The sequence below is a fragment of the Panulirus ornatus genome, chromosome 67 (genome assembly GCF_036320965.1).
Source record: "Panulirus ornatus isolate Po-2019 chromosome 67, ASM3632096v1, whole genome shotgun sequence".
NCBI classification, from domain to species: Eukaryota; Metazoa; Arthropoda; class Malacostraca; order Decapoda; family Palinuridae; genus Panulirus; species Panulirus ornatus.
In genome coordinates, this window is record NC_092290.1 from 20,484,331 (window position 1) to 20,510,953 (window position 26,623).

At 41.6% G+C, this 26,623-nt stretch overlaps 1 protein-coding gene across 5 annotated transcripts in view; it reads right to left on the reverse strand.

The window, feature by feature from the left end:
• The window catches only part of LOC139746983 (equilibrative nucleoside transporter 1-like), a 122,075-nt gene that overhangs the window by 12,144 nt on the left and 83,308 nt on the right, over positions 1 to 26,623 (reverse strand). For 4 of the 5 annotated variants that reach the window (XM_071658681.1, XM_071658680.1, XM_071658683.1 and 1 more), the window contains 5 exons: positions 16,354 to 16,435; positions 13,503 to 13,654; positions 13,225 to 13,370; positions 8,025 to 8,257; positions 4,780 to 4,990 (listed from right to left, as the gene is read on the reverse strand). In XM_071658681.1, coding sequence (XP_071514782.1) covers positions 4,780 to 4,990; positions 8,025 to 8,257; positions 13,225 to 13,370; positions 13,503 to 13,654; positions 16,354 to 16,435 — 824 coding nt within the window. Of the gene's footprint in view, positions 1 to 4,779; positions 4,991 to 8,024; positions 8,258 to 13,224; positions 13,371 to 13,502; positions 13,655 to 16,353; positions 16,436 to 24,428; positions 25,205 to 26,623 lie in introns of those variants that run through there. The other variant, XM_071658684.1, reaches the window with a different exon arrangement.

Consider the following 26,623-nt stretch of genomic DNA (forward strand, 5'->3'; position numbering starts at 1 on the left):
ATATATATATATATATATATATATATATATATATATATATATATACACACAGACATATACATATGTACGCATGTACATAATTCATACTGTCTGCCCTTATTCATTCCCATCGCCACCCCGCCACACATGAAATAACAACCCCCTCCCCCACATGTGCGCAAGGTAGTGCTAAGAAAACAAAACAAAAGCCACATTTGTTCACACTCAGTCTCTAGCTATCATGTCATGCACCGAAACCACAGCTCCCTTTCCACATCCAGGCCCTACAGAACTTTCCATGGTTTACCCCAGACACTTCACATGCCCTTGTTCAATCCATTGACAGCACGTCGACCCCGGTATACCACATCTTTCCAATTCACTCTATTCCTTGCACGCCTTTCACCCTCCTGCATGTTCAGGCCCCGATCACTCAAAATCTTTTTCACTCCATCTTTCCACCTCCAATTTGGTCTCCCACTTCTCCTTGTTCCCTCCACCTCTGACACATATATCCTCTTGGTCAATCTTTCCTCACTCATTCTCTCGATGTGACCAAACCATTTGAAAACACCCTCTCCTGCTCTCTAAACCACACTCTTTTTACCACCACACATCTCTCTTACCCTTTCATTACTTACTCGATCAAACCACCTCACACCACATATTGTCCTCAAAAATCTCATTTCCAGCACATCCACCCTCCTCTGCACAACTCTATCTATAGCCCATGCCTCGCAACCAAATATCATTGTTGGAACCACCATTCCTTCAAACATACCCATTTTTGCTTTCCTAAATAACGTTCTCGACTTCCACACATTTTTCAACACTCCCAGAACTTTCACCCCCTCCCCCACCCTATGATTCACTTCCACTTCCATGCTTCCATCCGCTGCCAAATCCACTCCCAGATATCTAAAACACTTCATTTCCTCCAGTTTTTCTTCATTCACACTTACCTCCCAATTGACTTGTCCCTCACCCTACTGTACCTAATAACCTTGCTCTTATTCACATTTACTCTCAGCTTTCTTCTTTCACACACTTTACCAAACTCAGTCACCAGCTTCTGCAGTTTCTCACCCGAATCAGCCACCAGCGCTGTATCATCAGCGAACAACAACTGACTCACTTCCCAAGCTCTCTCATCCACAACAGACTGCATGCTTGCCCCTCTTTCCAAAACTCTTGCATTCACCTCCCTAACAACCCCATCCATAAACAAATTAAACAACCATGGAGACATCACGCACCCCTGCCACAAACCAACATTCACTGAGAACCAATCACTTTCCTCTCTTCCTACATGTACACATACCTTACATCCTCGATAAAAACTTTTCACTGCTTCTAACAACTTGTCTCCCACACCATGTATTCTTAAAACCTTCCACAGAGCATCTCTATCAACTCTATCATATGCCTTCTCCAGATCCATAAATGCTACATACAAATCCATTTGCTTTTCTAAGTATTTCTCACATACATTTTTCAAAGCAAACACCTGATCCACACATCCTCTACCACTTCTGAAACCACACTGCTCTTCCCCAATCTGATGCTCTGTACATGCCTTCACCCTCTCAATCAATACCCTCCCATATAATTTACCAGGAATACTCAACAAACTTATACCTCTGTAATTTGAGCACTCACTCTTATCCCCTTTGCCTTTGTACAATGGCACTATGCACGCATTCCGCCAATCCTCAGGCACCTCACCATGAGTCATACATACATTAAATAACCTTACCAACCAGTCAACAATACAGTCACCCCCTTTTTAATAAATTCCACTGCAATACCATCCAAACCTGCTGCCTTGCCGGCTTTCATCTTCCGCAAAGCTTTTACTACCTCTTCTCTGTTTACCAAATCATTTTCCCTAACCCTCTCACTTTGCACACCACCTTGACCAAAACACCCTATATCTGCCACTCTATCATCAAACACATTCAACAAACCTTCAAAATACTCACTCAATCTCCTTCTCACATCACCACTACTTGTTATCACCTCCCCATTTGCGCCCTTCACTGAAGTTCCCATTTGCTCCCTTGTCTTACGCACTTTATTTACCTCCTTCCAGAACATCTTTTTATTCTCCCTAAAATTTAATGATACTCTCTCACCCAACTCTCATTTGCCCTTTTTTTCACCTCTTGCACCTTTCTCTTGACCTCCTGTCTCTTTCTTTTATACATCTCCCACTCAATTGCATTTTTTCCCTGCAAAAATCGTCCAAATGCCTCTCTCTTCTCTTTCACTAATACTCTTACTTCTTCATCCCACCACTCACTACCCTTTCTAATCAACCCATCTCCCACTCTTCTCATGCCACAAGCATCTTTTGCGCAATCCATCACTGATCCCCTAAATACATCCCATTCCTCCCCCACTCCCCTTACTTCTATTGTTCTCACCTTTTTCCATTCTGTACTCAGTCTCTCCTGGTACTTCCTCACACAAGTCTCCTTCCCAAGCTCACTTACTCTCACCACCCTCTTCACCCCAACATTCACTCTTCTTTTCTGAAAACCCATACAAATCTTCACCTTAGCCTCCACAAGATAATGATCAGACATCCCTCCAGTTGCACCTCTCAGCACATTAACATCCAAAAGTCTCTCTTTCGCGCGCCTGTCAATTAACACGTAATCCAATAACGCTCTCTGGCCATCTCTCCTACTTACATATATATATATATATGTATATATATATATATATATATATATATATATATATATATATATATATATATATATATATATACACACAGACATATACATATGTACGCATGTACATAATTCATACTGTCTGCCCTTATTCATTCCCATCGCCACCCCGCCACACATGAAATAACAACCCCCTCCCCCACATGTGCGCAAGGTAGTGCTAAGAAAACAAAACAAAAGCCACATTTGTTCACACTCAGTCTCTAGCTATCATGTCATGCACCGAAACCACAGCTCCCTTTCCACATCCAGGCCCTACAGAACTTTCCATGGTTTACCCCAGACACTTCACATGCCCTTGTTCAATCCATTGACAGCACGTCGACCCCGGTATACCACATCTTTCCAATTCACTCTATTCCTTGCACGCCTTTCACCCTCCTGCATGTTCAGGCCCCGATCACTCAAAATCTTTTTCACTCCATCTTTCCACCTCCAATTTGGTCTCCCACTTCTCCTTGTTCCCTCCACCTCTGACACATATATCCTCTTGGTCAATCTTTCCTCACTCATTCTCTCGATGTGACCAAACCATTTGAAAACACCCTCTCCTGCTCTCTAAACCACACTCTTTTTACCACCACACATCTCTCTTACCCTTTCATTACTTACTCGATCAAACCACCTCACACCACATATTGTCCTCAAAAATCTCATTTCCAGCACATCCACCCTCCTCTGCACAACTCTATCTATAGCCCATGCCTCGCAACCAAATATCATTGTTGGAACCACCATTCCTTCAAACATACCCATTTTTGCTTTCCTAAATAACGTTCTCGACTTCCACACATTTTTCAACACTCCCAGAACTTTCACCCCCTCCCCCACCCTATGATTCACTTCCACTTCCATGCTTCCATCCGCTGCCAAATCCACTCCCAGATATCTAAAACACTTCATTTCCTCCAGTTTTTCTTCATTCACACTTACCTCCCAATTGACTTGTCCCTCACCCTACTGTACCTAATAACCTTGCTCTTATTCACATTTACTCTCAGCTTTCTTCTTTCACACACTTTACCAAACTCAGTCACCAGCTTCTGCAGTTTCTCACCCGAATCAGCCACCAGCGCTGTATCATCAGCGAACAACAACTGACTCACTTCCCAAGCTCTCTCATCCACAACAGACTGCATGCTTGCCCCTCTTTCCAAAACTCTTGCATTCACCTCCCTAACAACCCCATCCATAAACAAATTAAACAACCATGGAGACATCACGCACCCCTGCCACAAACCAACATTCACTGAGAACCAATCACTTTCCTCTCTTCCTACATGTACACATGCCTTACATCCTCGATAAAAACTTTTCACTGCTTCTAACAACTTGTCTCCCACACCATGTATTCTTAAAACCTTCCACAGAGCATCTCTATCAACCCTATCATATGCCTTCTCCAGATATATCTATATATTGTGCTTGAATTCTATGCCTGCATGATTGCTTTATACATCAGTTTACAACATGCCTTATCCTTGGCTAGTTCAGGGCATTATGTTGTACCATCCCTTGTCATTCTTTTTTAATTCAATATACCCTCCTTTTATTTCTGTACATGGTAATAAACCTTAGGGTCACCAAATGAAAAACTGTTTTGATATCTAATGCACTCAAGCTTTCTGAATGTCACGTTATTATCCCACAGAAAACATTCTCTCTATAAGTTAAACCTTTCTGTTATTGAGCTTATTTTTTCTTTTCTTCAAAGCCAACAAAATTATGAGTACATGGATTGCTGTAGCCAAAAAGGAACCCAGTGGGCACTTTTCTCAAATACACTTGACTGCAAAGTATGGCTGATTCCATCACTTCCATCCAAAAACTTTAGTTGGATTAAATTTCTTAATATTGAGTTCTATACTCTGTTAAAATTGGCATTCAACATTTCAGTTAAAATGGCATTCAATATTGTAGTCAAAATGGCAATCAATATTTCAGTCGTAATGTGGAAATGTATGTCATTCTACAGGCAATATACATTTGTATAAAGAAAAAATTACAAGATGTGCCTATTAATAAATTATCATTTCATATACTAATGGAAAGAGGTACTAACTTGCCCATTTATCATCTTCTGACATTGAAATTATCTTGACACAGAGAGCAGGGAAAACTCCAAGGGTTACTGCAAAAACCCCACACACAGACAGTCCAACAGGCCATATCTCCTTGAAAATCTTGACTTGGTCAGAAAATGACCTATTAGCAGGTGCTCCGCTCTTTCCTTTTTCAGGTGCTTGGCAGTTTGTGTAATGCTTGTAAAAATCCTGTATGTAAAGAGCTTTGTAAATGATGACTTAATAACTGCTAAATATTATCAGTGAACAACTAAAAACTATTTCTACTTGATTTATTCTGTTTTCCTGAAAGAGCAAATAATTTTTCCAATTACCACAGGTATCCCCCACATACTGGAAGGCTCTACTACAAAAAAGTTTGCTATGCTGTAACATATAAGTTATGGAACTAATTCATTTAATGGAAGGATAAAACTTCTTTTAATGGAAATTTGAATCTTCAACTCATAAACTGTTATTTTTTAAAGAGAAAAAATGTTCAAAACTTTTTAATTACAAATAAAGGAGACTAACAAAAGTGGCCATTAGCCCTCTGTACTACATCACAGATCATAATTTCTTCACTTAAATTTAATGGGATGAATCAGGTACAGGTAACTGATCCCAAATCCAGAATGTATAGGACCTGAGCCTTGCCAGATTTCAGAAACTCCAGGCTTCTCGTTGTCTACCCTGTCAGGTATAGATGACATATATAAAGTATGAAATGTGTACAAAGAGGTTGTTCTTTACTTATCAAATTATTGTTGAAATTCCACTTCCAAAGCAGAAGTTGCAAGGTATAATTCTTTCATTTTATTTCAACTGATGATGAGGACACATTTAAAAGAATCATCTTTGGCAAGGATGGACGAAGCAATACCTGTAAAGTTGAAGGTATAGTTTTTACAGTATTTTCAACTGTGTTCTGTATGTTCCTTCAACTTGTCTGGCAGTTTCATAAATTTCATGAGCTTTGACTTTTTTGCAGGAAGTATTTCCTGAATTTTGATCATATTCAGAATGTGTAGTTCAATAATCAAGACCCTTTCCTCCAGACACATCAGTTCTTTGGTAAGGCTAATATACTTATTAACAGAAATTTTTTTCTGTTTTTCAAATCATTATCTGTTACTCATTCTTGTTCCCTTGGTCTTGATTCATCACCATCTGTAGTACAATATATCACTGTCTGTGAGTTGGCTCATTTTGGGAACATTATTCTTGACATATAAATAAGATTTCAAAATTTTCTTCACATAACACCCTGGCTTCTTCACATATTAATCCTATGGCATAATCCAACATATTCTGCACAATCTGGTTTTCATGTGAAACATGAAGCCTACAGAAACTGGATTCAGGGCCTTCAAGAAGCATTGTAGAAGGTCACTAGCTATGCTATGCATTTACCAAAATGTCCTCAGGTAGCTTGTTCCATGCCCAAGCATTACGTTACACAATACTCTTAATAGTGAAGTCCTTTGGGAACATCTGTATCACTTGGCCAAAGCTGCAAGAATTTAACATGTTCCACATGAATTCATCCTTATAGTAGTACTTAAAAGTATGTAAAGCCCATGGGTTGGGTAACAAAAGTACAGTTGGGGGGAATAGACACCTTGAGCAGTCTTTTGCAAAGAAGCCTGCATCAGGGTGCATGGGGCAGCTGAGAAAACCATCCACCCAACTGTGTGACCTGGCTTGAAGCACAAAATGACTCTCAAACCGATGCAGACATATCTTGTAAGAGTGAGTTATGTGGCACTTGAGGGTATAAATGGGGGACAGTATTCAACAAGGTGAATAGGAATGGTGAACAGCTTGTGGAGCTTGTGGAGTTGTGTGATGAAAAAATGATGGGTGGTTGGGAATACCTGGTTTAAAAAAAGGTACTTACATAAGTATAGATGGATGAATAGGAAAGATGGTAAGAGGGTAGTATTTATTACAACTAAGTGATTGGTGTACAAAAGAGAAACTCTTGGATGTGAGTGTGTTGAGAGGGGGCAGGTGGAGGGATGTCTGATCATTATTTTGAGGAGGCAAGGGTAAAAATTTGGAGATGTTATGGGAAAAGAGAATATAAGTGAAAAAAGGTACTGAAAGTGAGCTAGGAAAAAGACTTGGGCAAATAAATACCAGGAGAGATTGGGTACAGAATGGCAAGGTGAGAGCAAACGCAACAAGAGAAGTGGGTGAGGAATGACAGATATTTAGAAAAGCAATGCTGGCATGCATGAGAATTATGTGACACATGGAAGGTGGGAGGTGGCATGTGAAGGGGGAGTGGTGGGATGATGAATCAAAACTGCTAGCAAAAGATAACAGAGGTATATGGGCAGTACTTAAAGGGAAGGAGTGAAAATAACTGAATTATGTACAAGAGAGAGCAGCAAGATGCCAAAACAAAAAGGTGTAGGGGTTGAAAAAAAGAAAAAGAAAATAAGAGTTAGGGTGAGCAAGTGAAAAAGTCCAGATGTTTCCTATAGGTTCCTACAGCCCAAGGCTGGGCGACTTTTGGTAACAGGGAATTATGGACTCTTTGGAATGAATTCTTTGATGAGACTGCACCCCTAATGATAAAGCCACTTCTCCTCATTCCCTCCACCTCTGACACATATATCTTCTTTGTCAATCTTTCCTCACTCATTCTCTCCATGTGACCAAACCATTTCAATATACCTTCTTCTGCTCTCTCAACCACACTCTTTTTATTACCACACATCTCTCTTACCCTTTCATTATTTACTTGATCAAACCACCTCACATAACACATTGTCCTCAAACATTTCATTTCCAACACATCCACCCTCCTCAGCACAACCCTATCTATAGCCCATGCCTCGCAACCATGTAACATTGTTTGAACCACTATTCCTTCAAACATACCCAGTTTTGCTCTCCGAGATAATATTCTCACCTTCCACACATTTTTCAAAGCTCTACCAGAACCTTTGCCCCCTCCCCCCATCCTGTGACTCACTTCTAGCTTCCAAGGTTTCATCCACTGCTAAGTCCACTCCCAGATATCTAAAACACTTCACTTCTTCCAGTTTTTCTCCATTCAAACTTACCTTCCAATTAACTTGTCCCTTACATTTACTCTAAACTTTATTCTTTCATACACTTTACCAAACTCAGTCACCAACCTTTGCAGTTTGTCACCCGAATCAGCCACCAGCACTGTATCATCAACAAACAACGACTGGAAAGATCTCAATACCAAATACCTGTTACTCACTGTTTTAGACATGTAGAGGTAGGCAGCAAGTGTTACAATCATAACTGCCACAGCAATCATGAAGTAAATAAATGCTGCAGTTGCATCCTTTGCTCCTACAGAAAGGGAGATAATTCGTGCTGCTGAGGCAAATACACCACCAAGAGCCTGTCCAGACACAACAGCAGTCATGTACTTTTCAGGAAACATCCCTGCTACACCGAATAAGCCTCCTTGAAATATAGCACCCGAGCCTGTATAGATAATATAATGAACATTAACCATAATGTACATCACATTTCTTAAATGAGTAAAAAGTACACTCTTTATCTATCCATTCTGTCTATCTATATCTCTGATACCCATTCCCTCTGGGAACTCCCATCAAGGGGTGGCCACGGCAAAAGTCTCCACTTATCCCTGTCCTCATATGCCTCTCTCGCATACACCATTCCACGCATTCTTCCTCTGTTTTTCTCTCTCCAGTAATCCTCCACCATATTTGCCTATGTCATATGTGGTCTTCCACTCACACCAGCCCCTTTAATTGTGCTATCATACACTCTCCTTGTAAACTCCCAGTCTCGCATTCTTTCCACATGCACAAACAACCTTAAAGTATTATGTTTCACCCACTTTACCACTCCATAATTTTTCATTCCCTTTGCATTCCCTGTCATACCACATCTCTCATACACCCTTTCATTTCTTTCTTCATTCCATCTAGTCACACCACAAGCTCTTTCAAATAAACAATACTATATCATTAATAGCTTCATCTACTCACATTTCCAGCCTATCATACAACTTTCAAACAATTATATCATCTTGGCACATACAGTATGAAATGAATGCTTTAACAGAATACAGAGTTCTACAGCCATAGGCTTCCGTTCTGTTCTGCTGTTCACTACCATAATCAACTTGTACTAATCAGAGCTCACAAAACAGAAATAAGAATAGTCCCATACCTACCATTGTGAATATCATAAACAGTACATGAACAAGTGCATAGCTAAGCAAGCATACAGCTCAGTTTTCTCTTAGTTAAGCTGAGTGGTAGGTCAACCACTACATTATTGTACTATTTGTCACTTGATCAACTAGATATCACTCAAATGCATAATGTAAAAAACATTGTATCTATTCTGTTAGACTTCCATTACATCTACCACTCTGGCTATGGAGATGTACCTCACTCATTTTCATGTCCAAAGAGTGGAATCCTGCCCTACCTTGAACTTAATCTCTTTTATGATTGGTTAACTAGTCTCTATGACCTCCCAGTTCTGTAATATCAGTAGCATCCCAACTGTGTATTTTCAGCTGAATGACAGACTTAATCCAATAAACAATTCTTTATATATATCCAGATATATATCAAAACATCATTATTACTGACATGGAGATTAGTTATGAGGTATCATTGACATCTTTTTCCACCCATAAAAATAAAAACAAGCAAGGAAACAACCTCATCTCATCTTTGATGAAAAGTAGCACATACTTTATATAATTAATGGTCAGACTGCATTTCAAACAATGATCACCTTAATAAAAGGCCAGACATGAATCCACATGATCATAATGATCACCTTAATTAAAGGACAGACATGAATCCACATGATCATATTTTCATTCCTGGTATGAAATGGCATACCTTCTTCTTAATATGTACTGATTTAACTCTTTTTTAACATGTACTAGCTCACCTCATTCATTATACGTATTGGCTTAATCTATTCCTGATATGTAATGGCTTACCTAATTCCTGATATGTACTGGCTTACCTCATTCCTAACGTGCAGACATCTTACTCCTCATATGTAATGCCTTACCTCATTCCTAACATGTACTGCCTTACCATGTTCCTGATATAGACTAGCTTAACCCATTCCCTATATGAACTGGTTATATGAACCACTGGTTAAGTGCAACCTCCAGGGATATCAACAAAGAAGGCTCAAGGTAAGCTGTGTCTGTATTGTGAGGTCTGGAGTTGCAAAGTCTTAAGACCCTTGGCATCGCCATGAGATGCACACAGACCTGATATTCACTATAATAGATAATCTCCACACCAAAACCCAAATTCTGACACGACAGACACAATGAATCATAAGAGCTAAATTTACTGCTGCTGAATAGCACCCCTCCCGTCTTTTCCACCCCTTGTAAATCACCCATCCTAACTAGAGATAATACACAACCGATCCTTACACTTCAATTACAAATATAATCAAATCCCCTTCTAACAACCAATACTAGCATAACCAAATATATCTAAATGCACATGACCCATCAAATATTATATAACAGTTGCCCCTACACATTTCTCAAAATGCCTCCTCTTAAGATTATTCCCAATCTACATTTTCTACAAGATGGAACAGAATCCAAGATGAAAGTGCTCATCCTTCTTGAAGGTTTAGGCTGGGGGTGTCTAAATGTGTGTGGCTGTATCCAAGATGAGAAGAAAGGAAATATAGGCAGTATGTCTGAAGGAAAGAGACCTGGATCTTCTGGCTCTGAATGAAAAAAAGCTCAAGGGTAAAGGAGAACTGTTTCAAAATGTCTTAGGAGTAAAGTCAGGGGTTGGTGAGGGGACAAGAGTTAAGCAAGGAGTGACACTATTCCTGAAGCAGGAGTTGTAGGAGTATGTGACAGAGTTTGAGGAAATTAGCTCTAGAACTATGTGGGTAAAACTGAAAATGGATTGGTGTTTATGCATCTGGCCATGAGAAGAAAGATCATGAGAAGCAAGTGTTTTGAGAGCAGGTGAGTGAGTGTTAGCAGTTTTGATGTAAGAGACTAGGTATTAGTAATGGGCAATGCAATTTAAATACAAAGGTGAGTAATGTGGCAGTTGAGGGTATGATTAGAAGTATAGGGTATTCAGTATTATGAATGGAAATTGTGAATAGCTGGTGAAGTTGTGATTGGGAATACCTGGATTAAAAAGTGGATTTAAATACAACGAAGACACATGAAAAATTAATCTCCAAGCAGGGCAATGGAAAATATTACAAAAGAATGACACATTTATATAATAAGAGATTGACCTAAATGGCTATCCCATGTCATGATTCAGAGGCTATTACACCAAAGCTTAAATGTCCACCCTGCACTTGAATTAGCTGGTTCAAATATCTATTTTGAATATTTCAAAGGCTGCTAATATTTCTTAGGCTGTTGGAGACAACTTTTTCAATTCATTCAAGACTAAAACTGTTAAGACACCACAGAAGCTAAGCCTGAATAATTTCCTTAGATCTCTGTCCTAGAACAGGAAATCAGGGACTAGGAAGAAAGTACAAAATCAGTGAAACCACTCTCCCCCATATTAAGTCTGGGCCTATCACTGTCATGAGGTTAAGTAGATAAAGAAAGGTTATTACTGATTGATTCTATCCAACAAATATGGTTGACTGAATTAACGAAAAATCTAAAAATGGAGAACAACTGAACGGTCTGACAACATTCCCTTGTTACATACAGGTCCACTTGATATAAACAACAGAAGCCCCAAAGAGGAAGAAAGGATGGAGACTGAGCCTCTAAGCTTTAGGAATAAGACTGATTCAAGTACGTCATTTGTCAAATACCTCTTCCCCTTAGTGAGCAATATACACACCAATACTTAGACTAGCAGCAGGAACTCTTCCTCAGAACACTTGCTCTAAGTATCACTTGTAAAGAAAATATTCTTCTGTCATGAAAATAAAATCTATACAAACACTAAACAAAACAGCAAATGTTTACCCTGCCTATTGGTCAAATGGTCAAAAAGGAAAGATGTTGGCTTCCATCTACTATAAAGGTTACTCAGTTTCTGTATCTTAGACATAATCATAACACCAAAGTAAGGCTTTCCAGGCTTTTGCACAGCATAATAACATCCATTGCCCATGGTGACACTTGTCAAGAAGCAAATCAAGATAACTTCCTTGATGTCAGAGTGAGCTAAGCACTATCTTGGGGAACCTAAAATGCTCACTGCCTCTGTTGATTCCCATATGTCTCTTTGGGTTTCAGCAGTTTCTGGTCACCTCTGTTGATTCCCAAAAGTCTCTCTTGGTCTTACCAGTTGCTGATTACCTTTGTTGATTCCCAAATGTCTCTCGGTCTTACCAGTCACTGATTACCTCTGTTGATTCCCAAATGTCTCTCTTGGTCTCACCAGTTGCTGATTACCTCTGTTGATTCCCAAATGTTACTCTGGGTCTCATCAGTTGCTGATTACCTCAGTTTATTCCCAAATGTCTCTATGGGTTTCACCAGATGCTGGTTACCCCTATTGATCCCCAAATATATCTATGGGTCTTATCAACTGCTGATTACCTCCAATGATTGCCAAATGTCTCTCTCTGGGTCTCATCAGTTGCTGATTACCTCTATGATTCCTAGATGTCTCTCTGGGTCTCATCAAGTGCTGGTTACCCTTCTTGATCCCCAAATGTCTGTCTGTGTCTCATCAGGTGCTGATTACCTCTGATGGTTCCTAAATGTCTCTGTTCATCTTACGTTGAGCTTAAAAAGAAAAATGATAAATCAGCTAACCAAGTACATCACCTAAAGCTTCATGGTAAATGTGTTGCACTACAATATCAGTTAGTAAACTGCAACCTCTGAAATTTATGAAGCCTTGGTAGCATATGGAACACTGAACTTGAAAAGTTTACTACAATGCTTCATACATTGAGATGCAAGTGCACCTGATGATTTTCTTTCCAGACCCCTTTCAGTTATCCCCTTTGTTAAGAGTAATCTCTTCATTTAATGACATGCAATAGTTTGCTCCTCCAGGTTATGATAGTAACCTTTTCAATACATAAGTCAAACTGAGCAGACAGCTGAACTATCACCTGCTGCTGGATATGCTATTCTTGGAGTGTAAGGTTACCTGATTGTTAATGAAGCCAATTTGTAGTAGTAGTAGCATTGAGTGTAAATGTTCAGTAGTTGTTGTGGGCTGAAAAAGTTGTGTTCACTTTACTGAGCACTTACTTTTCACATTATGAGAGTCTATGCTGCCTTTTGTTAGACAGATCAAAAGGATAATACATGTGCACTTTTATGGTAATTGTTTCCCTTTTCTTCATAACAACTCTATTCCTTTGATTATGAAATTGCTAAACATCTACACTGAAAGCAGGCTGGTACACTGCATCGTTACTTCATAAAACCAAGCCATAACAAAAGTACTTTTTGGAAACATACTCACTGTTGATAAAAAAGATGATGACAATAGTTAATACAAAGAAGCCCATCTGCCAATCATCTGTGTTGATCTGGGTGAGCATCGTTGTCAAGGAGAAGAATATGACCATCAGTGTGAGTGAAACAATAAGCCTGAGTCGCTGTGGCAGTCTGGCAAGATGAAATAAAGAGAATAGTATTTCAGAAGACAAAATAGTTTGTTTTTCATTCCTGACTCTTCATGCCAAATCACATAACTTTAGGTATGGTGGAAAAAAAACAACAAAAAAACACTAGACTTACTTGTGACTGAAAAGTGCATTGATAAACAGGAACAGAAAGTTGGGTATCTGGGAGAAGCAGACCTGCATAGGGGTGTACAACTTTTGCAATTCTGTCTCCCCCTCTGCGGTGCCATTGATGACTGATGTATTCCGGAACTTGTACTCCCAGTACTGCAAAATACAATAAAACCCAGGTTTGGAATGATAAAAAAACTATCTTTTTTTTTTCTACTGAAAACAGCTATATGAGCATCTGAGAGACTGATGTCAAAACACCATTTTTTACCAGTAAACTGAGATGTATCCATTAGGATATGCTGCTTCTACCATCCACAACCAAGCACCACACACTACTCCACAGTGCACTTTGATCATTTCATGTGACCTCTGACTCAGCCCACTGACAGCAAAGTCCCCACATACACAGTGTCTGCAATATACACTGTCCACTCCCCATATATTCAAAAAAAGTGATATACGGCTAAAATTTATTGTGGGAAAAAGTATGTGATGCTCTTAGGGCGAAATCACCATACATGTGGTTGCTAAGACTAGGGTTTCTAATGGTGTGAGCCCCAGTAACCCACCTCAGGGTGCCTGGCAGCAAGAAAATGTGGGTACATGTGAGATACCTACAATCAGGCAGCTAAGCACTTCCTGCAACACCTCATCAATGCCTTGAGTCATCCAGGTGATCAAGGCCCTATGGACCTAAAACATGGACCTAAAATACTTCAGGAACCTTGCCAGCTCCATCCCCAGATGTCTGCAGATGGTAATTGAGGCCAAAAGAGAGATAACAAAGTAACAAAATGTAAGTGTGACATCGCCTCTGAGGGGTGGACTGTGGTCCAGATGCTTCAACAAGGATTTGACCCTTTGTGGGTTTGATCCCAGGCAGGCTCTGCATGCATGATGGTTAGTAACACTACCTACTACATCACAAAGGTCCCATCATTCATCTGGACATATGACACCCTAGGATTCTTTCTCAGTGCTAATTAGTTGCTTGTGATATACGATACCTCTAAGTACCAATAAAGTTCATCTCCCAATTCAAATGATGGCAAGAAAAGGCAAACAATACCAGTAAGGCTAGAGTACTGACACTGTCTGCCATACAAGAGGTATCGTGTTATATGGGTAACTTACACCCCAGGATTTTTTTCCGTTGCTAATCAGCATTGCATGTGATATAGGGCACCTCTACATACCAATAAATTGCACCTCAAAACTTCCATAAGGACAGAAAAAGGTAAATACTACAAGTATGGCTTGAGTTATTTGAAAGTTAAGAGAGCTAAAGCATAAACCACTATGTATACATTATGGGTTTTAGTTGACAGCCCTGGTAGTGAAATGATAAACAATTTCCTAAGCCAAAAACAGGAATATACTTTGCTAGTAAAAGCTCAAAGGAGCCTTGAAGACCAAACAAATGTTCCCCAAAGTCTCTGAAAGTTTTTCTTAACTCTCATTTTCTCAGATCCTTAGAATCCCTCTTCCTTCTGATCACCAATATGGCTTTTTGGATTTATGAGATTTATGTTTGTCTGAGGTTGAGAGGGTGAGAATGGATTTCTGCGGGGATGCAGATATTCTGCTTTGAATCAGCCAGTGTTCTAATTGTGTGATGTAATGATGCATATTTGTTGTTAACTGATTAGTTAGCCTACTTTGAGTTGACTGGTTGTCTACGTGTGAGACAACTTTTACTGTGTAATCCGCAAGAGGTGTTTTGGGAGGTTGTGTAGGAAGATACTGAAGAAGAATGCAGAAAGCGATTTCTTCTTGGGCAACTCTGTTGAGTTTAAGGGTTTGGGAAGTGAAGCCCTTTTCAATGACTTTGGCATGTCAGCCAGCTATCAAATTGGTTAACCACCTTTTGTCAGTTTTATGAAGGCTGGTGGCAAGTATCTTTTGACTGAGGATGTATTGGGGGACAATGTCAAATGCTTTGTTGATATACATGCCTAAGTACAGCATGTGTGTGTGTGTGTGTGTGAGTGTGTGTGTGTGTGTGTGTATATATGTGGGGAGGGGGGTGCAGTTAAAGGAAGCCAGGGATGTGATGGTTACTTTTTTCTTGTTGGTACACAGTGACCACCATTAGTCAGAGAGGGAAGGGTACAAGAGCTTAAATAAAAATACGGTTACCAAGTTTAGCAGGGCAGTGATACAGGCCAGTTGGAGAGTGAATTTGAATGGAGAGAACTTGAAGGAAGTGGAGTGTTTTATATACCTGGGAGTGGATGTACCAGCAGAGATGAAAGTCATGTAAGATGTGGAGAGGGTGTGAATGAGGACTGCTGTCAGCAACATACAAGTAGTTGAGGCAGGGAGAAACCTTCCTGGGCCAGGGAGGGAAATTTGATGAGCATGATCTTGGCTCATTGCATCACCAACACCAACCTTACTGATACCTGGTGGGGTGGTAGTACTTCCCCTCCTGATTTGTGGGATGATTTTCAGCAAGCCATGTGTATCAATAAAATAATACTAATGAAAATTAAAATTAACATGATAAGGCATAAATCAATCTATCTATCAACTATCCACAAAATCAGTGTCTTGCATTGCTCTCAAAAATAAGCAAAAACAATAGAATCTGGAAATGGCCATAATCTAGCTGACTTGAGAAGTTCATACTGTCTTGTTCAAAATCTCAGTAAATGTCACTTTGTCACACAAGGTATTCTCATTGATGCATAATCAGACTATTTCATTTTGACACATTGTGAAAGCAAATTACCTTTTCAGTAGAGATGAATAAAGAAACAATGAAGTATAATATGTGAACAGTAATAAAGGGAGCATGAAATGCAAGCTACCATCTGTTCAATTATAAAAAGAACAGAAACAAGAGTTACCGTCTGTGCTGTGATGAAGAAATTCCATGGCAACAGTGTCCCCAGGCCCAGGAACAAGAAGCACACATACACCACACTGCCTCTGTAATGTTCATCATAATGGTTAGATGCTAATTAATAAGTGAATCCAAGTTTTTGGAAATTAGGTACTAGATACTCTGAAAAAAATTTCAGTACTCATTTGCAAAAGACAGATCAGCTTGACATGTGGTATATTTACCTCTGTGACACATAAAATGGTTTATACAGGTGATCAATTTGGTATGCTAATCTAATCACACTAAACAAGTGCTGTTTGTATGAGCTATCTTATTCTAAAATTGCTTCACATGTCTAATAAATCATATAATTATAGTACTATCAAGCAACTTCACTCTAAGTACTGTACTATACACCTTTCATAGACATCAAACTTCTGTAACCATTAACTTAGCTATCTATATTCATATCTAATATAATTATACCTTCAACCAAACAGGGTGGTGCATGCACTTCTAGGCATTCATAAATGCTGACAATCCTTTTCAGCCATAAATTCCTTTACTATGTCTTCTGTCCTGATGTCTTGATCATGTCCATCCCCTTTCCTTTCATAATGATTATACACATCTCAGTACCACCTTCCTACACCAACCCTTATCATATATAACCAAACCATCAACTCTTCACTCTCACAACCACACATTTATGTAATCCATAACACACTGAAATATCTAAATGTTCACTTTATATATTATCTTCACTAGTGCACATCAAAACCTCAAACAATCCATCTCTACTGTTTATATTATGTTTTTTTGATGTAATTTTTTTCTTATCCTTCTGCATAACAAACTGAACTATACCTTCTACCTAGCACCATTAAACTTGTAATCACATGAGTTCTTGACAGCATTTTTCAAGGTACCTGTAACAAGCTTAATTTTCATGAACCTCTCACATACCTTTACATCTACTCTCCCATCTTCAATAAGAACACTCCCTAAAGACCTGGCAATCCAAAGCCTTTCTAAACTCTCTATCATCCAGTGAGAGTTCACTTTGGTATCCCTTCCTCATATCATCACAACTTCCTTCTTCACCTTATAGCCTTTTTCAGACTGATATCTCCACTAATTTCTCACGCCATCACCTTCCTATACACTACATCCAAGAAAATATTAAAACATGACAATGGTAATCATAGAGAATCTATCCATCTCCTGAGCAGTGCTTACACAAGCTTCTGACTTTGTATAAACAATTCCCAACCACCTTTGACCTGACCTAACTCCATAGATTTTCAATATATTTCTGAGCATTCTCCTAGGTATCCTATCATATGCTTTCTCAAGTCTATGAATGCTGCTTATGGATGTTTGTCAAATATTTATTACTGTTGTCATAATCCTGTCCCCACTACCCCTGCTGTCATAATCCTGTCCCCCACTACCCCTGCTGTCATAATCCCGTCCCTCACTACCCCTGTTGTCATAATCCCGTCCCTCACTACCCCTGTTGTCATAATCCTGTCCCCACTACCCCTGCTGTCATAATCCTGTCCCCCACTACCCCTGCTGTCATAATCCCGTCCCTCACTACCCCTGTTGTCATAATCCTGTCCCCACTACCCCTGCTGTCATAATCCCGTCCCTCACTACCCGTGCTGTCATAATCCCGTCCCTCACTACCCCTGTTGTCATAATCCCGTCCCCCACTACCCCTGCTGTCATAATCCCGTCCCTCACTACCCCTGCTGTCATAATCCTGTCCCCCACTACCCCTGTTGTCATAATCCCGTCCCTCACTACCCCTGCTGTCATAATCCTGTCCCTCACTACCCCTGCTGTCATAATCCCGTCCCTCACTACCCCTGCTGTCATAATCCCGTCCCCTCTACCCCAGAGGAGGGGGACGAAGATGGCGTCAGAATTAAGGAAGTCGAGTTACAGTAAGAGCTCACCAGATTTTCCTCTCGACGTTAGAGAAAAGAGTAAGAGGTGAACTGATCACAAATTTAAAGTTTTTTTTAAGGCAGTTAGATGACACACACAAAGACCAGTTCTGAGAAAGATAAGAGACGAACCGGGTCTTGCAACACAACACTACAAATTACATACGATGTAGAAAAGCAGTTTCGCGGCATTACAATAATGTAGTGGATGACTGGCAAAAGAGACTTGAGGATACTATCCACAATGACGGGACGAAAATGTTTAAAAAGTTGTATAATGGTGTAGAAACTTCAAGGGAAGGGGCCCCGCGAGTATAGAACTCCCTACCCGCACTTTAGTCCAAAAAGACAACTATTATCATATTCAGTCTTTTACAATCGTGTTCACTATCACTCACCACACGTTCACAATCACTCACCACACGTTCACAAGCACTCACCATAATGTTTACTATCACTTACCACACCTTCACCGCTACTCATCACAATGTTCACTATTCCTTACTCTCCATCAGTGTCACTATCACTCACAATCATATCCACTATCACTAACCAATAAAGTCACTATTACTCACCATCATGTTCTTAGAAACATAGGGAAATGGATCAAAGAATCTCTTAGCAGGAGAAAATTCTAAGTTCTTCCAAATGGTCAAATCGTATGACAGGCGAGGAAGCGACTTACATTAATTTAGCCTCGTCAAAAGATAGCTATGAGATAATCTGATAAAGGAATGAAAAATTATCAAAGGTTTCGATAACCTCAATCAGACAAACTAAATAAGGCTTAATTCGTCTTGATTTCGTTCGTAGTAATGGATACAGCAAACTCGTACACAAACGTTTGACCTCGAACAAGGCGAAGAAGGTCTTCATCATTTAACATAAGGAATAATTTGCCAACCAGAGTGGTTGATAGTTGTACTATAAATACATCAATTAAAGTTGAGAGAATAAACCTGATAAACATTTCGCTTCAAGTCCACGTCTTAACATTATTTACACCTCTTTAATCATACAGTCAATTTGCAGGTTATTATTATCTCTGACTTATCTATATACCTGTTAACTTGTACCCCCACGCTGATCTGTCAGTTTCTGTTATCTTCCACTATCACAAACACCATTGAAGGAACCCGGTGGTCTGTTACCATCGAAATCGTTTGTATTATTTGTATTTGTCGTCTCTTGAGGAAGACTTATCACCAGGGGTTCCACAAGGAAGGGTTCTGGCTCCAGCAGTGTTTGGAATCATGATCTGCCTCAAAGACAGGAAGGTGTGGGAATGTTGGCAGATGACATGGTCTACATACGTCTACAGTGACGAGGTTAGAGATTGTAGATATTATTGACAAATGTTCGGATACGTTAATGGAGTTTAACGAAGTGAAATAAGTACAACAGACTGAGGTAGTTAACAATACACTGCTTCTACATCTACACACAGACACTCGACAGGAAAAGATACAGTGAAGTAACGATTTTGGAAATGAATGTGAACGAAGATCGGGAATTCAAGGAAAACACATTGATAAACATGGCGCTTACAAGTCCAATAACGAGGTAAATGATTGTGTGATCATTTACAACAAGAGACAGGAAATGAATATTGGAAACGTTTAATATATACTTAAGACGTCAAACTGATGACTGCTGGGTAATATGGTTGCCAGCAGAGCAGACACAAACACACACCATTGGGAAAAATAGAGAAAACATTTTACCAGGAAAGTCATGGGACTGGTGTGTGTATGTGTGTGCATGATCAACAGAACTTGGGGTATGGTCCATATCGTCGAGTACAGACACAATACACACCCAGCAACGACATAGAAGGGTTAAAAGAAAAGGTGTTCTACACAACAGATCAAGAAAAGCATAGAATAATAATGTCGAGGAAGTCCTTGAAATATTCTAGGAGAGAATATCCGACAGCCAGAGGGATAGCGATATTGGTACAGGGTGACCACAGCAATATTCAGATTTAACACACGGTTGAGGAGGGTCCCAGATGAAGCTAGAGCTGGCAATTACATCAGCGGAACCTTAGCATAAATAAAGGAAGTACACATGTAATGGGGTGAGGGAAGGCCACCCTAAGAACAGTCGTGCTGTTACATTCAAATGAAGCGGTGAGCGCAACGCGGTAGCCCTGCCCTCATGACATAATATCTCGTAGTCACTACTCGTAGGTACGAAGGGACTCACCATCAGGTTCACTATTACTCACTATCATGTATACTACCACTCACTATCATGTTCACTATCACAACCCATGTTCACCGCCGAGAACTCACCATCGTGTTCACTATCACAACCCACGTTCACTGCCACTCACCATCGTGTTCACTATCACAACCCACGTTCACTGCCACTCACCATCGTGTTCACTATCACAACCCACGTTCACTGCCACTCACCATCGTGTTCACTATCACAACCCACGTTCACTGCCACTCACCATCGTGTTCACTATCACTCAACCCACGTTCACTGCCACTCACCATCGTGTTCACTATCACTCAACCTACGTTCACTGCCACTCACCATCATGCTCACTATCCGCCAAAGTCATTGTGCCAAAGTTCCTGAGCGATGGCTGAAATCTATGACTATTGGCATGAAAAAAGAAATTTGGCTGACCTGTGTACCAAATGTTGTAAACACCAGCTGCAGTGATGCTTGGCCAAAAAAAAAAAAAAAAAAGAAAATAGAAAATTGGCGAGCTCTGAATCGTAAAGAATTAGAAAAAAAAATCTTTGCTTTGCATTATATGGAACTTATGGAAACTGTAATGCAGTTTCAAAATATTTGACCTCATCAAACAATCTAACAGATTTCAAGTACAAAAAAGGAAAAACTTGACAGAAAAAAAATCTTTGGATCGTTGCAAAAACCAATTTGAAACAGACTACACAGTTTCCTCCACCTGGGTTACCACTGTACACTGCCTGCAGCTCACAATGATCCCGGCGCTAATGTGGCTCACTCTGTGAACTTGTTCTGTGGGAACTTTATATCACTAGCGAGTAAGAGGCGTATATAAACCTTCAGCTGGAGGTATGGTGCGTGGTGATGATGGCAGACGAGTTCAGGATCAACCCTACACTCTAAAATTGTCCCCGATTTTCAAATATGGCCGGATACCCAGCCCCTCAGTCTACTGTCCCTGATTTTCAAATATGGCCGGATATTGAGTCCTCAGCTCCGCTACCTGGCTTGGTGGTGTCCTTAAGCCACACAGGTCTAAATAAATGAACAACCGAGGCATTCCTCAGGTAACCAGGGGTTCCAGGTGTGAATGTACAACATAGGTATGTTATGGCGTCTACATTGTAACGTGTTGTATCTTGAGGGACAAAATGAACCGGTCTACGTCAAGGATATCAACGTCCAAATGTCGCATTTTGTCATTTTTTTTCGCCAACCGACAGGAACCTAGATGGGTCATGTTGTAACGTCTCGCCAATGACCGCTCACGTAACCCGAACTGGTGTACGACCGTTGCCAGTACGAACGTAAGTCGAGCTGAGGGATGTGACGTAACGAGATAGAGTTTACGACCGTTACCAATACGAACGTAAGTTGAGCTGACGGATGTGACGTAACGAGATAAGACGTCACGCCACGATATATTCCCGCCAAAACCTCTCCCGCCCGCCACATGGACTCCCACTTATCTCATGATAAACCCACCATGAACTACTACATCACTAGCAATTAACCTAACCCAGCCGAACTTAACCTAACCCAGCCGAACTTAACTAACCTAACCTAACCCAGCCGAACTTAACCTAACCTAACCTAACCCAGCCGAACTTAACCTAGCCTAACCCAACCGACCTTAACCTAACCTACCCTAACCTAGCCTAGCTTTGGCTAACCTAGCAAGCCTACCCTGCCTCAGTCCACGTTAACATAGCCAAGTAAACAAACCTAACCATCACTGATCATTACGTAATGAATAACCATCACTGATCATTACGTAATGAATAACCATGCATGATCATTAACTAATGAATAACCATCACTGATAATTACGTAATGAATAACCATGCATGATCATTAACTAATGAATAACCATCACTGATCATTACGTAATGGATAATGATCATCACAAGGATGGGCCGACATTCACGTTACCCGCGCTACCAGAGCGTCGTACGCAAAGTTTATACAATACGCATACACAAAACTACTCAAACAAATACGCATACACTTTTATTTACGACACCATGAACAATAACAGAACCATCAATACACACTAGACTCCATGATATGATGCGCCCTTCTTTTAAATACACTGTAAATATATCTTCCCTCAACGCTCCTGTTTGGTGGAAATGTTTAGCTTTAATCATTTTATGTAAACATCCATGTGAGCTGTACATGTTGGTAGTGAAGGTGAAGACGAAGTTCCACTTCGTAATCAAACCTTCCAGATCACAGGACGACGAAAGAAAACGTCACTGAAGAAAACGAAATAGTTATACCTTCCAGTACCCCAGCTGCAGACGACCCCAGCAAAATAGTTATACCTTCCAGTACCCCAGCTGCAGACGACCCCAGCAACATATTCATACCTTCCAGTACCCCAGCTGCATATGGTTCCAGCAAAATATTAATACCTTCCAGTACCCCAGCTGCATACGGCCCCAACAAAATATTTATACCTTCCAGTACCCCAGCTGCATACGGCCCCAGCAGAAATATCTATACCTTCCAGTACCCCAGCTGCATACGACCCCAGCAACATATTCATACCTTCCAGTACCCCAGTTGCATATGGTTCCAGCAAAATAGTTATATCCAGTACCCCAACTGCATACGACCCTAGCAAAATATTCATACCTTCCAGTACCCCAGCTACATACGACCCCAGCAAAATAGTTATACCTTCCAGTACCCCAGCTGCATACGGCCCCAACAAAATATTTATACCTTCCAGTACCCCAGCTGCATACGACCCCAGCAAAATAGTTATACCTTCCAGTACCCCAATTGCATACGGCCCTAGCAAAATAGTTATACCTTCCAGTACCCCAGCTACATACGGCCCTAGCAAAATAGTTATACCTTCCAGTACCCCAGCTGCATACGGCCCCAGCAAAATAGTTATACCTTCCAGTACCCTAGCTGCATACGGCCTTAGCAAAATAGTTATACCTTCCAGTACCCCAACTGCATACGGCCCTAGCAAAATAGTTATACCTTCCAGTACCCCAGCTGCATACGGCCCCAGCAAAATAGTTATACCTTCCAGTACCTCAGCTACATACGACCCCAGCAAAATAGTTATACCTTCCAGTACCCCAGCTACATACGGCCCCAGCAAAATAGTTATACCTTCCAGTACCCCAATTGCATACGGCCCCAGCAAAATAGTTATACCTTCCAGTACCCCAATTGCATACGGCCCTAGCAAAATAGTTATACCTTCCAGTACCCCAGCTACATACGACCCCAGCAAAATAGTTATACCTTCCAGTACCCCAATTGCATACGGCCCCAGCAAAATAGTTATACCTTCCAGTACCCCAATTGCATACGGCCCTAGCAAAATAGTTATACCTTCCAGTACCCTAGCTGCATACGGCCCTAGCAAAATAGTTATACCTTCCAGTACCCCAGCTGCATACGGCTCCAGCAAAATAGTTATACCTTCCAGTACCCCAATTGCATACGGCCCCAGCAAAATAGTTATACCTTCCAGTACCCTAGCTGCATACGGCCTTAGCAAAATAGTTATACCTTCCAGTACCCCAATTGCATACGGCCCCAGCAAAATAGTTATACCTTCCAGTACCCCAGCTGCATACGACCCCAGCAAAATAGTTATACCTTCCAGTACCCCAGCTACATACCCCCAGCAAAACAGTTATACCTTCCAGTACCCCAGTTGGATACGGCCCCAGCAAAGAATTTATACCTTCCAGTACCCCAGCTACATACCCCCAGCAAAACAGTTATACCTTCCAGTACCCCAGCTGCATACGGCCCCAGCAAAGTATTTATACCTTCCAGTACCCGAGATGTATACGGGTCCCATCAAATAGTTCTCCCCGAGGGAAAGTGTCGTGTACCTCGGGCCAGCCAGCCAGCCAGCCACACGGGTTCGAACCCACCATTTATAATAACTCACTTGGACAACATTACGGTGGAATGCGGCAACACGGCGCTGGTAACCTGACCTCTTGGTGTGCGCAGTGACCACCACGATACCCACTGCGCACGCTGTCCTCTCCTCTCTTCCTCACTCAGGCAACCGCAACCCTGCACGTGATCCGGCAACTGTAGCCCTGCACGTGATCCGGCAACTGTAACCCTGCTGCACGTGATACGGCAACTGTAACCCTGCTGCACGTGATCCGGCAACTGTAACGCTGCACGTGATCCGTCAGGTGTACCCGTGCACGTGATCCGGCAACTGTAACCCTGCACGTGATCCCTCAACTGCAGCCGTGCACGTAATCCGTCAACTGTAGCCGTGCACGTGATCCGTCAGGTGTACCCATGCACGTGATCCGTCAACTGTACCCGTGCACGTGATCCGTCAGCTGTACCCGTGCACGTGATCCGTCAGCTGTAGCCGTGCACGTGATCCGTCAATTGCTGCTGTGTACGTGACGTGCACGTGATCCGTCAATTGCTGCTGTGTACGTGACGTGCACGTGATCCGTCAATTGCTGCTGTGTACGTGACGTGCACGTGATCCGTCAATTGCTGCTGTGTACGTGACGTGCACGTGATCCGTTAACAGTAGCTTGCACGTGAGGCCTCACGAGTGGTCGGGCAGGAGTTCAACTTGGGGCGGGTGTGAGGGGCGAGGAGCGCCACCGACGTAGACCTTGCCCTGCGGCGTCTCGGGTCCCACTGACGGTGTGCCAGGCAGCCTCCACCGCCGCCGCCGCTCTGCTCACTGTGTGGCTGCCGGACGCTGGGACCCGCTAACACCATCCATGTCTCCCAGTACGGGTGCAGGGAAATGGTGATGAACAAGATATTGTGGTAGAAGTTCGAGGAGATCATGTCAGACTTCATGGTATGGACACGATCATGTGGGGACGAACACCTCTCCATCTCGTACGGCATCGTGTGGTAACATAGAGGCAACATACGCTAACATACAGGCAACATACGCTAACATAGAGGCAACATACGCTAACGTACATGAGGCATGAGCTGACGACACACGAGCACCTTATGCTTCCATGCGAGCACCATGCGCTAACATGCGGGCACCATGCGCTATCAAAAAGGTACCATGCACTCACATAGGGGCACCATGCGCTGTCCTAAGGGCACCATGCTCCTAAGGACGTGACACATGAGACACACACACACAAGGTTAGTTCCATCATGTGCAACTAACAGATCTGGGCCTTGCGGGTCCTTGTGTGCTGGCCCCTGTGAAGAGCCGTGAATGGCGTAGTGGCATTGGTCTGTGGTACAACCATTCACCCTTAACATGTCTACTCTTCATACGACCATTTTGTCGGCATCACTTCCCTCCTCAACGTAAACTAAGTTTTCAGTAAATCCATGACCCCCCCCCCCCCCCCCCCCCGCCAGCAGCCAACGTCAGCTTCCTCTGTGTGTTTATATATCATCCTTGGCCAGTTATCTCTTCATATAGTGCTGCGGTAAAAGGGATGAGCTGTTGGCAACTGTGCAGGGGGGGTTAGTCATCGTGCGTCCGGCACCTTCCCGAGCGTGTCTGGAGGCAAACACGACGGCCTGTTTATAGCACAGATGAATATGATGGTAAATGATTTGTATGAAGTGTGGTTTATTTCTTACCGTGGACTACATCATTGTAGTCTACAACATCACAACAACTCAAGTGTGTGGTAGGGCACGAACCCTACAACATATCATCATCATAACCATTACAACGTATACTCAAGGTTCTCATTAACTTCCCATTTTCTAATGGGTAATTATCATTATCATTATTTTAATCATTATCATTTTATCTTTATTTTTCCTGCGAGTGTGAGAGGGAGTCGTGGCTCTGGTTGGCCCAGCCAGCTCCTGCGTCTGGGTGGACAGATGTAGGTGGAGGCTGGCCACATGGCTCCCTACTGTCTACTGTCCACGGGAGCCAACATAATCCTCTGTCCAAACCCCATCAGAACTTGGCTCTGTCCACGAGAACCAACGTAACAATCCTCTGTCCAAACCCCACCAATACTTGGTTCTGTCCACGGCAGCCAATATAACACCACCAAGAAGCGACATTCATATTTTCTTACTATATAACAAAACCAACTTCATGGAGTTTCCTCATGATGAATGCATGATGACCCTGCAGACCAAAGGGACACGTCCCCCACC